The following is a 15,074-nucleotide window of genomic DNA, read 5'->3' as shown; positions in this document are numbered from 1 at the left end:
TAACATACCTCAAAATTGTACTTAAGTACAGTACGTACTTAAAAAAGTAATTACTTTCCACAGTTGCTTATATGTTATTAAGAAACGTTTAAATTAAGGCTGTCAAAGTTAACGCGATATTAACGTGTTATCGCCCGATTCTATTAACGCCAGTATTCTTTTACTCACGATTAACTTAAAAAAAATATATATATATATTTTTTTTTAACTTAATTTTTTTCTAGACATCACTCAGGTGTATTATTGATGCTCTCATTGATACTATGTTTGTTTCTGAAGTGTGTGTGTGTGTGTGTGTGTGTGTGTGTGTGTGTGTGTGTGTGTGTGTGTGTGTGTGTGTGTGTGTGTGTGTGTGTGTGTGAGATATATAGAGAGAGAGGGGGGTGAGAGAGATGAGGAAGGGGCAAGAGAGAAAGAGAGCTGGGAGAGTGTGTGTGTGAGAGAGAGGGGGGGTGTGTGATTACTCAGCCCTTGTGTGGGTGAATGTAACAAGTTCCTAACGTTTTCTTTCCCCTATTATTTCATGCACACTTTATTCATTGTTTTAAATTATTATTTTCTTTTAAGTTATTTTGTGCATCACTCTGTTTTTAATTTGATGCAAATAATTTGCAATGCATTAGGGTCATCCTTTTGTGTTAAATGGCTGCATAAAGCAAGCATTTGTTGACTCGCATGTTGATAAGAGTATTAAAACTTGGAACTTGAAAAAGATCTGTTTAAGGTAGAAAAAAATAAAAATAAAAAATGCGATTAATCGCGAGTTAACTATGGACAATCATGCGATTAATCGAGTTAAATATTTTAATCGATTGACAGCACTAGTTTAAATGAGAACATATATCTTAAAGCTAAAACATCTTGCCTAAATCTCGCGTATAATGGAAGCCTCAAAACAAATCATGCATGTAACCTTTGATTCTAGCAGTCAGTGTATCTCAGCCGGATAGGAAGTGGTTTCTCTTTCTGATCTTGAAGTAGAGATATAGCAGGGCTGCGGTATCAGGCGATGCATGTGGCTACTCTTAAACAACAAGATACTCGAAGAGCCTTTGCACGCATTCACTTCACTAGTAAATCTAGACTCCATGACCACGTATTTTCACAGCACTGAAGGAGTAGAACACGTTCATTAAAAACAAGAGGAGTTGGAATCAGAAATCATTGTATATTGTATATTTGTGTTACTACCGTTAATTCTTTTGAAATTCAAATATCTGGCAAGTCCAGAGCAGGTTATTAATCCTTTCACTACCACACTACAGAAGGTTAACCGTTTACTACAGACGGTGGGGTTAACCTTTTGTCGCGTGGCAGTGAAAGGGTTAACCTTCTGTATTGTCGCAGTGAAAGGGTTAACCATTTGGTAGTGTGGCAGTGAAAGGGTTAAGCAAGCTGTAACCGCTGGACCGGGAGAACACAGTAATGCTCAGAACGAACAGAACGCCGTGGCCCTGTAGCTTGACAGGTAAAGCACAACACCTAACGTTGCAGGGGGTTTGACACGGTTAACCCTTTCACTGCCACACGACAGAAGGTTAACCCTTTACTATCACACAACCGACGGTCGCTGTCGGTTGTGTGATAGTAAAGGGTTAACCTTCCGTCGTGTGGGACCGTCGGTTGTGTGATAGTAAAGGGTTAACCTTCTGTCGTGTGGCAGTGAAAGGGTTAACTGGCTGTTGTGTGGCAGTGAAAAAGTTAACCTTCTGTGTATTGTTGCAGTGAAAGGGTTAACCGTTTGCTAGTGCGGCAGTGCAAGGGTTAAAGCTGTGGTCACTGGTCACGTGTTCAGAACTCATGATGTCACAGGCTCGGTGGAGAAGGTACTAGAGTTCATTTTGACCTCTGGCCCCGTATTTCCCCTGTTGCGCTTCAGCAAATGAGAAAGAAGCACATGCACTTTTTTAGCATGCAAAAGTGCAAAGAAAATACTAAATAAATAATAGCAATAATAATGTATGCACTCAAGATACTGGAAGGCGCTTTGGATAAATAGTGTCCAACGAGCAACATGTTTTATGTGACTCTAACACGGCCTAAACCAGAGCATCTACCCACAATCTGAAAGACGGGTAACCAAACCACAGACCAAGAACTGGCACAGTGACAAGGACTCAAACAAAAGGCGTCTGTGCACGGTACAGATGTCATATCATTGATTGTAACTCGGCAACAACTCTAAACCGATCAAAAAAAGAAAGAAAAGAAAACAAATTTTTTTTTAAATACAAGCAAATTAATTAAGAGCAACAGAATGTAAATCAGAAGATGTTCTTCCGACATGTCGCAGTAATGAACTCAATGCACTCGCAGCTCACTGCAAATATGAAAGAGTGCGCGTGCGGTAATGGTGAACTCTGGTGATCAATGCGTTCGCTCCGTCACCTAGTAACAAAACCTCAGACCACATTGTATGTTTGTGTCGGAGAGTGAGGGGAGTTTTTTTTTTTGGGGGTCAATCAAACATAACATACTCTTAAGTCTCGTGAATAGAGACTTTTATAAGAGCAATTCATTAGCCACGTTTCCAAAGACTAATATGCGTGCATTCTTTAATACTGTTGCAGACAGTGACTAATGGAACTATAGACTAGTTTCAAACTCAACTATGGCTCAGGTATTATCAGAAGATACACTCTTCATGTGGGTGGATTATCACATCCGTCTTGTGGGTGGAGACACACTGACACACTGACTGAAACATATCAGAATAATCAGTGCGATGACTCCTCAGAATTTACTACATCACAATTACCTGCAATTATTGTTTCTTAAAGTGTAACAAATAGGCACGGTCGTTGTAACGGATCCCCGTATATTGAGTGGCTTATAAACGTACTGATGGTATAATCACGGTTTTATTTATCATTTTACATCGTATTACATTCCTTTTTAAAACAATAACATTCTCACCGTAAGAGATATGGCCTCATACGGGTCCATTAAAACTTGTTGCGTATTCCTTCTCTCGCAATGCACTGTCAAACTGTCAACAAAAGCCAGTGACCGAAAAACACTGTTGCCTCGCGACATGGATTTACATAAATTAAAGTCACACACACACAGGCTTCTATCAATTCTAATAACAAAAAAGTCCTGGATATTCATATTATATATAAATGTAAATGTAAATATTCCTAAACACAAATATTACACAGGTAATTACTCAAAATAATAAACCATTCCTGGGGTTATTTACAGTCATTGATACGCCTCGTCATAAGCAAGTGGTCTCAATAACACTCCTAAAATATTATCAGAATAGATCAGTTGCAAAATTGTATCTAGTATGTATCATGGTTGACTTAATTCATAAGACTTTCTAAACAAAGCCAGGTCGGCCTTTTATCGGACATCATTTTGAATCCCATACCTGCCAATGTTATGCTGTGAAAAGGGGGATGAGACAAGTTTCTCAATCTAATCTGGCAACACCATACAAAGACCCATCTTTTCAAGTCACTACAGCTTCATTAGAAACATTTGGGTATACAAGAGATTATATATGTGGACAAAAGAAATCATGTGATCTCCACCTTGGTTTGTTGCACAAATGTTAAATACAATATGTTTTTCAATTCACCGTCAGTAGTAATTATGTGCCACTGTCTAGGCTACGGTCACCTGAATTATGCATGCAAGGTATTTGTTTAGTATCACAACATTATTTGGCTATTTTGAATTTACCAGCTGCAAAAATAATAACGTCTTTGTTGTGAAGGATCAGATTAAACCGAATATATATATTTATTTATATATATATATTTAATTGTATTTGTATATCGTTTGATATCCCCTGTATATTCCTTGTACAATATGCATTGAATATCCCCGTTTCTACTAAACAGCCCATAATAGTTTCATTCTACCATTGGACGAGAACCTGGCGCCAGGTTGCCATACCCCTAGGTCCAAGTTCAATCGTGCCGCCTAACATGTCGTGGCAACCCCCGGTTCCGCGCAGTAATATGTCGGGCGAAATACGAATGGTACTATTTGTTCATAGCGCATATATATATGGCGCTAGTAAAGTAGAACTTTCTTTTAGTCCAGTTCTTTACCCTCCAACAGAGTGACAGACGCAAAGCCTCCCCACGACGCACGTGCGGTGTAGTAAGGCCTACTTGGCCCAGAATAGGCATTGAGATATCGTGTAGATTAATAGTTGAATAGTCATAGTTTGGCACTATACCGTCGAGTTGGACGTATTCTATTAAGCTAATAATAGTCTATTTATGTATGGTGCATCGTTCGGTTAGAGTTCTAAAGTTATCAGTACCCCCATCGTTCCTGACGTTATCTGGACGCTTAACCAGGCTGGTCAGACCCCTAGTGGTGATTGCATCCGAGGAGCTCCGGGCCAAGAGCGACTGGACCTGTATATTGGATTACTCTACCCGGACGACGGCGAGCCTTCCACGGCTTGGATTATGCTTTGTGTGCTTTGATTATTCCATGGATAAAGGCCAACACTGCGGAGTGTTGGAATTACCCCCCGGAGAGGACTCCAGGTGAGACGGCGCTCTACACGTGAGGTCGCCTCACGTCTTTCCGTTGTGGACCGGCAGATACCGTCCACAGAGGGTCCAGCTGTATTCGTCTGCGGTCCGAGGTTCTGTGGGCACCGTGTCCAAGACTTTGGATTCTCCCAAGACACCGTCGGCCAGATGGGATACCGCCAGCGGCTTCTCTAACCCCCCCCTCCTACTGTCTTACAACCAGCGGGACCCCCCCCCCCCCCCTTAGTGTATCCAGCTATAATCATTTAAGTACCATCGCTATCGTTTTCCTAAATATTCCAGGTTGTATACTTACTCCCTGCGCAACCAGAGATTGGACATTCAATGTTGATTTACCTACGAATACTCATTTGCCATAAAAGTGCATATTCCATATTTCAAATCATAAATGTAATTAAGTGATCGTTGTATACACCCTTTGCTGTATTAAACCTTCGATTTGGTTCGTTTCATCAGGTGGGAAAGTGTTCATCATACTTATATCTTGTACTGGGTGGCCAGAAGTTAAAGTACATGAGGTAGTGGTATTAAATATCATATCTAACAATACAGTCAGGGAATTGTACCCCTCAGTTACAATTGGTCCTTCGAGCCGGAGGGTAACTAGTGTAATATTAATATAGTGTTATTAATATCGAAATGGCCTATGATGAACACTCCACGAAACGATCCTCCTAACCTAGAACGCCCGCGGCGCAGACGACAGACACCTCAGTACTTAGAGGCTTACACTGTCAGTCAACTACCTAGCCTTCGACAAACGGTAAACGCGGTAAAAGTAGAAAGTAAAATTATGTCTGACCTTAACGACCAGGTTTCCCCGACCACAGAGGCCCTAGTAGGTCCTAATGTAACTGACCAAGCTCACGGTGGGGACCAGGAGGGAATTGACATGCCTTTACCCCCCGCCACTACCCAAGAAGTAGTCCCCGACCAGCCCCGGGAGGAAGACAACCCTACAGAGAGAGAACTCTGCACGGAAGAAGAGGAGGAGAGCGCCGAGGAAATAGAGCTCCAGGACTCCCCAACGAGTACCCCCAGGAGCGGCTCACGCAGGAGCGGCTCACCTCCACAACCGCCTTCCCCCAGAGAAGCGGCGAGGATGCTACAACAGGCGTTCCTCGTCCGCCTGACAGCCTCTACCGAACGCGATCGACTTCAGGGTGAACGCGATCGTCTCCAAGCACAGGCGCTCAGCGAGCACGAACATTTTACTATTGAAAGAGAACGCCTCCAAGCGCAGCAACGGAGCGAGGAAGAGCGCATACGCCGGGAGATGAGACGCCGGGAGATGAGACGCCTTCAGACGGAAATTAATATGGTAAGAGAGCAGAGCGCGCCGCCGCCGAAGCAGAGCGCGCCGCCGCCGCCGCCCAGCGCGCGCTGACGGTGCCCAAAGAGAAGCCCAGCGCGCCGCTGACTATACCCAAAGAGAAGCAGAGCGCGCCACCGCCGAAGCCCAGCGCGCCGCTGACTATGCCCAAAGAGAAGCAGAGCGCAACATCGATCTCATCCAGCGCCAAGCCGAGCGCGACAGACTACAAGCCGAGCGCGACAAGTTAATGGCGCAGCTAAGGAAGCGGCTGATGATCCCCAGGGCAACACCCTCTCCCTCCACCAGGGGTTCAAGGAACTCGTCGAGACAACAGTCAAGAGCAGCGCCTCCTAAACGAGCAAGCGACCCTGAACTTGACCAACAGACAAAGCCTATACCCCCCGCAGACCCCCTTCCCAGACCGGTCCAAGCGAGACCCAGCTACAAGGAAGGAGCGGCATACACTGCGGAGAAGCAAGATAAACGATTACAGGATCTGGAAGATCTGATAGAGGAAGAAGAGGGAGAGGAGGAGAACCAAGCCCGACGACAGCACAGTACTCCACCGGACCAGGAGGTCCCATACAGTCCAGGCTATAACCCCGCGGCGCTGCGCTACAGACCCCCGACTCTATTCACGGGTGAGCACGACGCACGACCAGCCCCGAGGAATAGCACCTGGACCAGCTGGCTATGGTGCCCTGCCGGTACCAGCCCACAGAGAGACGCAGAGGACCCAGCAGCAGATGAAGAGGTCCAACACAGTGAAGAACAGTTTCTACGTGGACAACTGTTTACAAAGCGTCTCGACTCAAGAAGAAGCCGAGGCTCTCCTAATCAAGTTACGCGCCTCCCTGATCAAAGGCGGCTTTGATCTCAGGCAGTGGGCCAGCAGTGACCCGCACGTATTGCGCAGCCTCTCCTCCGCGGACAAGGCTGCCAGCAGCGAGACCTGGATGGCGACAATCCCAGGAGAAGCCCAAGAAATGACACTGGGACTAGTCTGGCGCTTCAAAACAGACTCGCTCCACTATAGACACAAACCCTTGGCTCCAGAGCAAGGAAGGTCGGCGGCGATACCGACCACCAGACGGAGTGTGTACAGAACACTCGCCAGACAATATGACCCGTTGGGATGTATTCTACCTTACACCACCAGGGCAAAGATGATTGTACGAGCACTATGGGACAAGGACCAGGGCTGGGACGACCCAATACCCGCACACCTTGCCTCAACATGGAGAGAGTGGGAGACGGAACTCCGCTCACTCCCAGGTGTCAATATACGCCGCAGCTACTTCCCATCCACAGTGAGGCCAGAGACATGCGAGATTGAGCTACACGTCTTCAGCGACGCCTCCGAAGTAGCCTACGGATCGGTGGCCTATTTGCGTGCCCAAGAGATGGGAGGAAAGATACACACTGCTTTCATCCTGGCCCGCTCAAGAATAGCCCCACGTAAGCAACAATCTATCCCACGTCTAGAGCTCTGCGCAGCCCTCGCAGGAGCGCATCTAGCCACGTTAATCCAGCGTGAACTCACCATTCCGGTGCATAGAACAATCTTGTGGTCAGATTCCACGACAGTACTCACATGGATCAAGTCTGATTCATGCAGATACAAAGTCTTCGTGGGAGTCAGAGTCACCGAGATTCAAGAATTAACAGAAGAAGCAAGCTGGCGGTATGTGGACACCAAACACAACCCAGCTGACGTCATCACCCGGGGAATGTCTCTGGATGACCTAACCCGTCGCAACATCTACAGTGACGGACCAGCATTCCTCAAGCTCCCGGAAGGAGATTGGCCTACGCCCACCCCGAGGGAAGCAAGTAACGAGGAGGCTGAGAACAAGAAGCCTATGTTCTGTGGACTGAGCACTGTCGCCTCCACAGACCCCAACATAGATGACTGCATTACCCTAGAGAGTGCGCAACAAAGAACATTCCTGCGGCACCACCCAGAGATTCAGTCCACCACTGACATGTCAGCAGCTGACTACGAAGAAGCAGAACTTCTTCTACTACAACGAGCCCAGAGAGACTCGTTCCCCGATGAGCTAGACTGTCTACAGGGAGGAAACCCCGTCCCATCAGACAGCAGACTGATTCACCTGGCACCAGAGAGTGACGCCCATAATCTCATCAGAGTGGGTGGTCGCCTGCGGAGAGCCCCCGATCTACCAGATGACATTAAGCACCCGATCGTCTTGAACAGCCGACACAAGGTCACAGAGCTGATCATAAAGAAATACGACGAGGATGTACACCACGCAGGAGCAGAGAGAGTCTTCGCGGAGATCAGACGTCGTTATTGGATATTGCAAGGGGGAGAAGCAGTACGGCGCTTCCAGCGAACCTGTCTAGACTGCCCGTAAGTGGCGCGCGCAGCCCAGCATACCACGGATGGCTGACTTACCCCCCTGTCGCCTCCGAATCGGCGACAAGCCATTCCACTCCACAGGCATGGACTGCTTTGGCCCGTTGTATATAAAGAGAGGAAGAGGCACCGAGAAGCGGTGGGGTATTGTATTCAAATGCATGACCACCAGAGCGATACATATCGAGCTCCTTCCGACCATGAGCACAGACTCATTCCTTATGGCCTTCCGGAGATTCACATCACGGAAAGGAAAACCGTCTACATTGTTGTCTGATCACGGGACCAACTTCAAAGGCGGAGAAAGAGAGCTGAGAGAGAGCTTCCAAGCTATGGGCCCAGAACTTAAGACCCACCTCGCTCCAGCCCAGATTGACTTCCAGTTTAATCCCCCGAACGCACCCCACTTCGGTGGAACCTGGGAACGAGAAGTACGTTCTATAAAGACAGCCCTGTACGCCGTACTCGGAGCCCAGACTGTGGCAGAGGAGGTCCTAATGACAGTCCTCACGGAGATCGAGGGAGTATTGAACTCAAAGCCCCTCGGTTACGTCTCCAGTGATGTAGCAGATGTCGACCCAGTCACCCCCAACACACTCCTAAATAATGGAGTGGCTGGACCCCGCGCTACCCCAGACAATGTACAGGCCTGAAGAAGCGAACGGCCGAAGAATGTGGAGGTACAGCCAAGTACTAGCTGACAAGTTTTGGAGCAGCTTCCTACTTCACTACCTACCGTCTCTACAGACCCGCCAGAAGTGGGTAAAAGAGAGAGACAATTTGACAGAAGGAACAGTCGTCATGATTATTGACCAGTCACTACCCAGAGCTATGTGGCCGGCTGGCCGCGTAAGCAAAGTGATCACCGGTGCCGATGGCAAGGTCCGAGCAGCTGAAGTACTCGTCCAAGGGCGCACTTACACACGTCCCGTGGCGAGGCTCATAGAACTGCCCCGACTCCCAGATACCATCGATGATGACCATGACCCCATGACTTTGTGAGTTGACTGACCCTTACAGCGGACCCTGAGTGGTAGACAGTGCGGTTAATCTGTCTCTGCTTAGCTAATTAGGTGGGACTAATTAGGGGGCGGCTGTTGTGAAGGATCAGATTAAACCGAATATATATATTTATTTATATATATATATTTAATTGTATTTGTATATCGTTTGATATCCCCTGTATATTCCTTGTACAATATGCATTGAATATCCCCGTTTCTACTAAACAGCCCATAATAGTTTCATTCTACCATTGGACGAGAACCTGGCGCCAGGTTGCCATACCCCTAGGTCCAAGTTCAATCGTGCCGCCTAACATGTCGTGGCAACCCCCGGTTCCGCGCAGTAATATGTCGGGCGAAATACGAATGGTACCATTTGTTCATAGCGCATATATATTAGGGGTGGGACGATACATCGATCCAGATCGATACATCGATGTAATTATCAACAATCGAATCGGATCGATGCGATGTAATAAGATCGATTCATATCGATACTCTTATTTTGAAAATCCTGTGGCGAGTCTCATATCTGCCCAAGAACAACAGCAGTAGCTCCGTGTGTGTAGATGTTACAGCATAGCATTCTCCCTTTCTGTGTGTGTGTGTGTGTGCGCGCGTCTTTGGAAAGACAAGATGAGGTCAGAGGAGTTTGATGTTTAAATGTTATTTAAACATAAACAATATAATACATAATAAATGTAGGCCTATACATGATCATGCAACATCAACAAATTGTTGTAGGAACGGTTTGGGAGAGGGAGGTTGTGAGTTTTGAGTTCCAAAAAATGTAGCTTAAAGTTTAAAGCTCAATATATAAAAACGTGGCACTTTACAGTGAACAGGAGGTCTATTTGTATTAAAAACAATAGATTGATTTTCCTTTAAATGTCTGGAAGAGCTCAAAAATACAAATGTCAAATGATATTTTCATTACCTTTTTTTTGTTGATCTAAATGTTACCGATTGTGTTAAATGGGCATATGATATCATCTCATATCGATCGCAGGCACCTGAATCTAATCGTATCGTATTGTATCGTGAGAGACTTTGTGATATCGGCAAATATCGTATCGTTGTCCAAAGAATCGATATCATATCGTATCATGATGAAACTGGTGATTCCCACCCCTAATATATATATGGCGCTAGTAAAGTAGAACTTTCTTTTAGTCCAGTTCTTTACCCTCCAACAGAGTGACAGACGCAAAGCCTCCCCACGACGCACGTGCGGTGTAGTAAGGCCTACTTGGCCCAGAATAGGCATTGAGATATCGTGTAGATTAATAGTTGAATAGTCATAGTTTGGCACTATACCGTCGAGTTGGACGTATTCTATTAAGCTAATAATAGTCTATTTATGTATGGTGCATCGTTCGGTTAGAGTTCTAAAGTTATCAGTACCCCCATCGTTCCTGACGTTATCTGGACGCTTAACCAGGCTGGTCAGACCCCTAGTGGTGATTGCATCCGAGGAGCTCCGGGCCAAGAGCGACTGGACCTGTATATTGGATTACTCTACCCGGACGACGGCGAGCCTTCCACGGCTTGGATTATGCTTTGTGTGCTTTGATTATTCCATGGATAAAGGCCAACACTGCGGAGTGTTGGAATTACCCCCCGGAGAGGACTCCAGGTGAGACGGCGCTCTACACGTGAGGTCGCCTCACGTCTTTCCGTTGTGGACCGGCAGATACCGTCCACAGAGGGTCCAGCTGTATTCGTCTGCGGTCCGAGGTTCTGTGGGCACCGTGTCCAAGACTTTGGATTCTCCCAAGACACCGTCGGCCAGATGGGATACCGCCAGCGGCTTCTCTAACCCCCCCCTCCTACTGTCTTACAACCAGCGGGACCCCCCCCCCCCCTTAGTGTATCCAGCTATAATCATTTAAGTACCATCGCTATCGTTTTCCTAAATATTCCAGGTTGTATACTTACTCCCTGCGCAACCAGAGATTGGACATTCAATGTTGATTTACCTACGAATACTCATTTGCCATAAAAGTGCATATTCCATATTTCAAATCATAAATGTAATTAAGTGATCGTTGTATACACCCTTTGCTGTATTAAACCTTCGATTTGGTACGTTTGTGTTGGTTCGTTTCATCAGGTGGGAAAGTGTTCATCATACTTATATCTTGTACTGGGTGGCCAGAAGTTAAAGTACATGAGGTAGTGGTATTAAATATCATATCTAACAATACAGTCAGGGAATTGTACCCCTCAGTTACAGTCTTGATGATGAAAGAAAACTGCCCAATCGGCTTCATGAAATGCACAATTTCTCTGTTCTTTTCCTGCCTTTGGTCCGGTTTTCATTCACACCTCAAACAAACTGCTCCAGGGTTGACGCGAACCGAGACCACCAAAAGAAATTTCAGAGTATATATCTGCTTAGAAAACGAAAATGTCAAATTTTTCTTTCAATTATTTCTCCACGTGGTAAATACACAGGTCACAACATGTTTACAGGAACGTTTTGGAGTTGTATTTGGAGTGTATTTCATGACTGTTGGGAACTAGGCTACACTGGCACACCTACTTTTACGGTAGGTAATTACGGTAAGCTAGCCTAACGGTGCGGCTGTTACCTAAACCTAATGCATGCACAGAAAAGGGTATGTATCTGCTTGTCTAACTCCAGGGTAGATGGCAAATAAGCGAATTTCCTTTAAGTTGGCGTGTTCCTTTAACACTTTCAGTGCCAGCCATAACATTGATTAATGTCCTTGGATGCCAGCATCCACTTCAATGATAGCGTTAAAAACGCATAATCTATGTTTTAAATTATGGCTATGTGTCTAATCTGCCCGTCGCTTATCAATGATTTGTTTGCAGTCAACGTTGTCGAAACGGATTTTTTTTTTTTTTTTAAATCGGTTCATATCCTTTTTATAGCATTTCGAAAAGCTATCGTTCTCTCGAAAACTTCAGGAAAATAGAAAGATTCCGTCATAAACGGCATTTATTGGAATATTCTCGAATACACTAGACACGTTGACATTTGTCTGCCTATTTATGAATCGTTTTCAAATAAACGCTAGATTATCGATAGTATATGTGTACTTATGCACGCTATAGAAGCGAGCTGAGAAATCGATTATCTTATTTCCTCAACAGCACACACACACACATACGGGACACGCTGTTTTCTCAGTGAAAACAGCTATAATTATCCTAAAACTGGTAACATAGACTCCTTACCTTAGATCAGATGTTCTCCAAAAAGATTATTCCAATTCCTGATCGCCATTCCAAATATCGATCGCGTTTATTGATTGATTATTGGCTGCTGTAAATATATATTCCAGGCTGCTTTCCATCTCACGATCACTTCCCTCTTGATCAGATGGCTCGCCAGCATAGTGGAGCCAGTAGGCTCCCTCCACACATCCACCAGTCAAATCGAATGGCCTGCAGTTACACAGGGATAGACGATAGGGGGCGGTATTTTCCCATCGGAGCTCCTAGAGGGGCTGCTGTACCAACGGGAGACTCGGTTGATGAAATATGAATTCAGATCGCTAATAAAAAAAAATCAACCGACAATTTGCGTCTGTGGCACTCAACGGGGGGCATGAAATAACGAGATAACATGTCTGTGGCACTCAAAGTGTTAAGGGGGGTCGCCAAAAAAAACCTAAATAAAATGGGGTCGTGGTATAAAGACGTTTGAGAACCCTTGGGGGGCGGCTACGTGGCGTAGTGGGCAAGGCGCTTGCCACGAAATGCTGGAGACGCTGGGCTTGTCAGTTCGAGCCCAGCGCTCCACATTTGCTTTCAGTTTAGCTGGTCGTCCGTACTAATACACATTGGCCGTATTAGGGGGTGGGAAACTGATGGGTGGGGATCGGGCGTTGTGGACAGCGACTCCTACAGGTCGGTTGGTGCGCCTGCGCAGTAGAATAAGGAAGTGTCGGGGGCAGCGTGAGCCTCCCACGCGTTACTCCTCGCCACTGAGAGATCGAGCTGCGCAGGTGAAAAGATGCGACTGCTGTTACCTCAAGTACCGGAGGGGACTTGTGCTATGTATGACTTAGTCCACATTGCAGCCGGCTTGTGGGAGGCAAGAAACAGCGTCCGTGACAGGGGAGGGTTGAATTGGATGATACGAAATTGGGATGGGAGAAAATATAGAAAAATGGGAGAAAAAGTGAAAAAAAAAAAAAAAATTGAGAACCCCTGGTGTACAGGCAGGGGCTTCCAATCTTTTATTCACTGGTGTCGCAGTGTTGAGGTTAGACAATTCTAGGGCTGTCAAACTATTAAAATAAGAAGATCCTGCATGACCCCAGTGTTTTACACATTCATTTGTCTTTCACATTGTAGGCTACTTGCGTTTCCTTTTTGATAGGGGGCAAAAAAAACAGCTATTGAAAGGCTTTCAGTGACTTCTATGCAGTTAAAAAGCTTGTTGGTAGTCTTTTTCTATGTCAAAATAATGACCAAATATTCTTAACAGTCGCTTTAGTTTGATTAAGGATTATCTTTCCAAGGGGACCCAATATTCACATGAACTGATCCCCCAGGGTTATGGAAAGCTTGGTCTGGGGGAGAATGATAGACGACGTGTGACAGTCGGACCAGTACCTGGATCTCGAGCTCTGAGATCTGTTGCTGGAGTTCAGCCATAGCAGCGATGTTATCAGCCTCTCGCAACCTCACCGCCATCACCTCCTCCCGACTCTGTCGAAGAAGGACACCAGCAAAAACATTATACAGGGTTATTTCTCCCCAGGAACAAGGGGTTTTATGGTGCAGATGGCAAACTATATGAAAAGACAACATCTATACTACTTATAACATTAAAGGGATATTTCATTTCATTTTAGTAGAACTTACCAGTAGAGCATTCTTACATTTATGTAAGTGCATCTACAAGTAAGCTAGCGACCACCGCTGTCGTCCGCTGTCAACACCACCATTTCTCCCAGGTGTCAGGCTCTTCATTTACTTCCATTCATTTTGAGGAACAAGTCTAAATAACGAACTTCTGAAGTATAAACAAACTACTACTGTGCATATTTCAATAAAGCAGATAATTCTGAGTCAAAGGTATGTGTTTGTTTTGGCATTTGGCATGTGTGTTTACATATTTATTACCTTTGAAAAATAAAAGCTGATCCGGTCAATTTGTTGTAGTGTGTTGTGTATCTTTGCCTTGCACGTATTGGGGCGGTTACCATGGTTACCTGCTGCCTCGCTGGAAGAACGTTTCTAAACATTCTAATAATAATAATAATAAATACAAATTTTATAGCGCCTTTCAAGAAGCCCAAGGTCGCTTCACAATCAAGAGGGCTAGGGAAAAGGGGCAATAGGGGAAAGGGGGTGAGAGGGCAGGTAGAGGGATAATGAAACCAAAATCTAATCTAAACTAACTAGTGGGGAAAGCCTTTGTGAAAAGGTGCGTCTTGAGAGCTGTTTTGAAGGTGTCCAGGGTTGGGGCATTGCCAATTTTGGAGGGGGAGAGAGTTCCATTTACATTTACATTTAGCTGACGCTTTTATCCAAAGCGACTTACAAGTTCTGTACGACAAGTCATCAGGAAGGGCACAACTCTATCAGCTGAGTAACAATGTTCATCAAAGTGTTGGGTGCTACAGTGTAGGTTAGTTTATTAGGACAAGTGCATGACAGTAAGGTTAGTTAGGGTTAGATATCTTTTTTTTATTATTATTATTATTATTATTATTATTATTATTATAATTTTTTTTTAGATAATGGTTGAAGAAGTGCGTCTTTAGTCGACGGTGAAAGATTGGACGGGTTTCGGCTGTTCTAACTGGGGTGGGTAGTTCATTCCACCATTGTGGGGCAAGGACTGAGAATAGGCGGCTTCTCTTTGA

The 15,074-nt window shown here is 45.3% G+C and overlaps 1 protein-coding gene across 4 annotated transcripts in view; it reads right to left on the bottom strand.

The window, feature by feature from the left end:
* The window catches only part of evi5b (ecotropic viral integration site 5b), a 107,635-nt gene that overhangs the window by 12,822 nt on the left and 79,739 nt on the right, over positions 1–15,074 (bottom strand). For all 4 annotated transcript variants that reach the window (XM_084308036.1, XM_084308038.1, XM_084308035.1 and 1 more), the window contains one exon: positions 13,816–13,911. In XM_084308036.1, coding sequence (XP_084164162.1) covers positions 13,816–13,911 — 96 coding nt within the window. The remainder of the gene's footprint in view (positions 1–13,815; positions 13,912–15,074) is intronic.

Source organism: Notolepis coatsorum (genome assembly GCF_963971535.1).
Source record: "Notolepis coatsorum genome assembly, chromosome: 2".
Taxonomy (NCBI): Eukaryota; Metazoa; Chordata; class Actinopteri; order Aulopiformes; family Paralepididae; genus Notolepis; species Notolepis coatsorum.
This window is presented reverse-complemented; position numbering and strand designations above follow the sequence as displayed.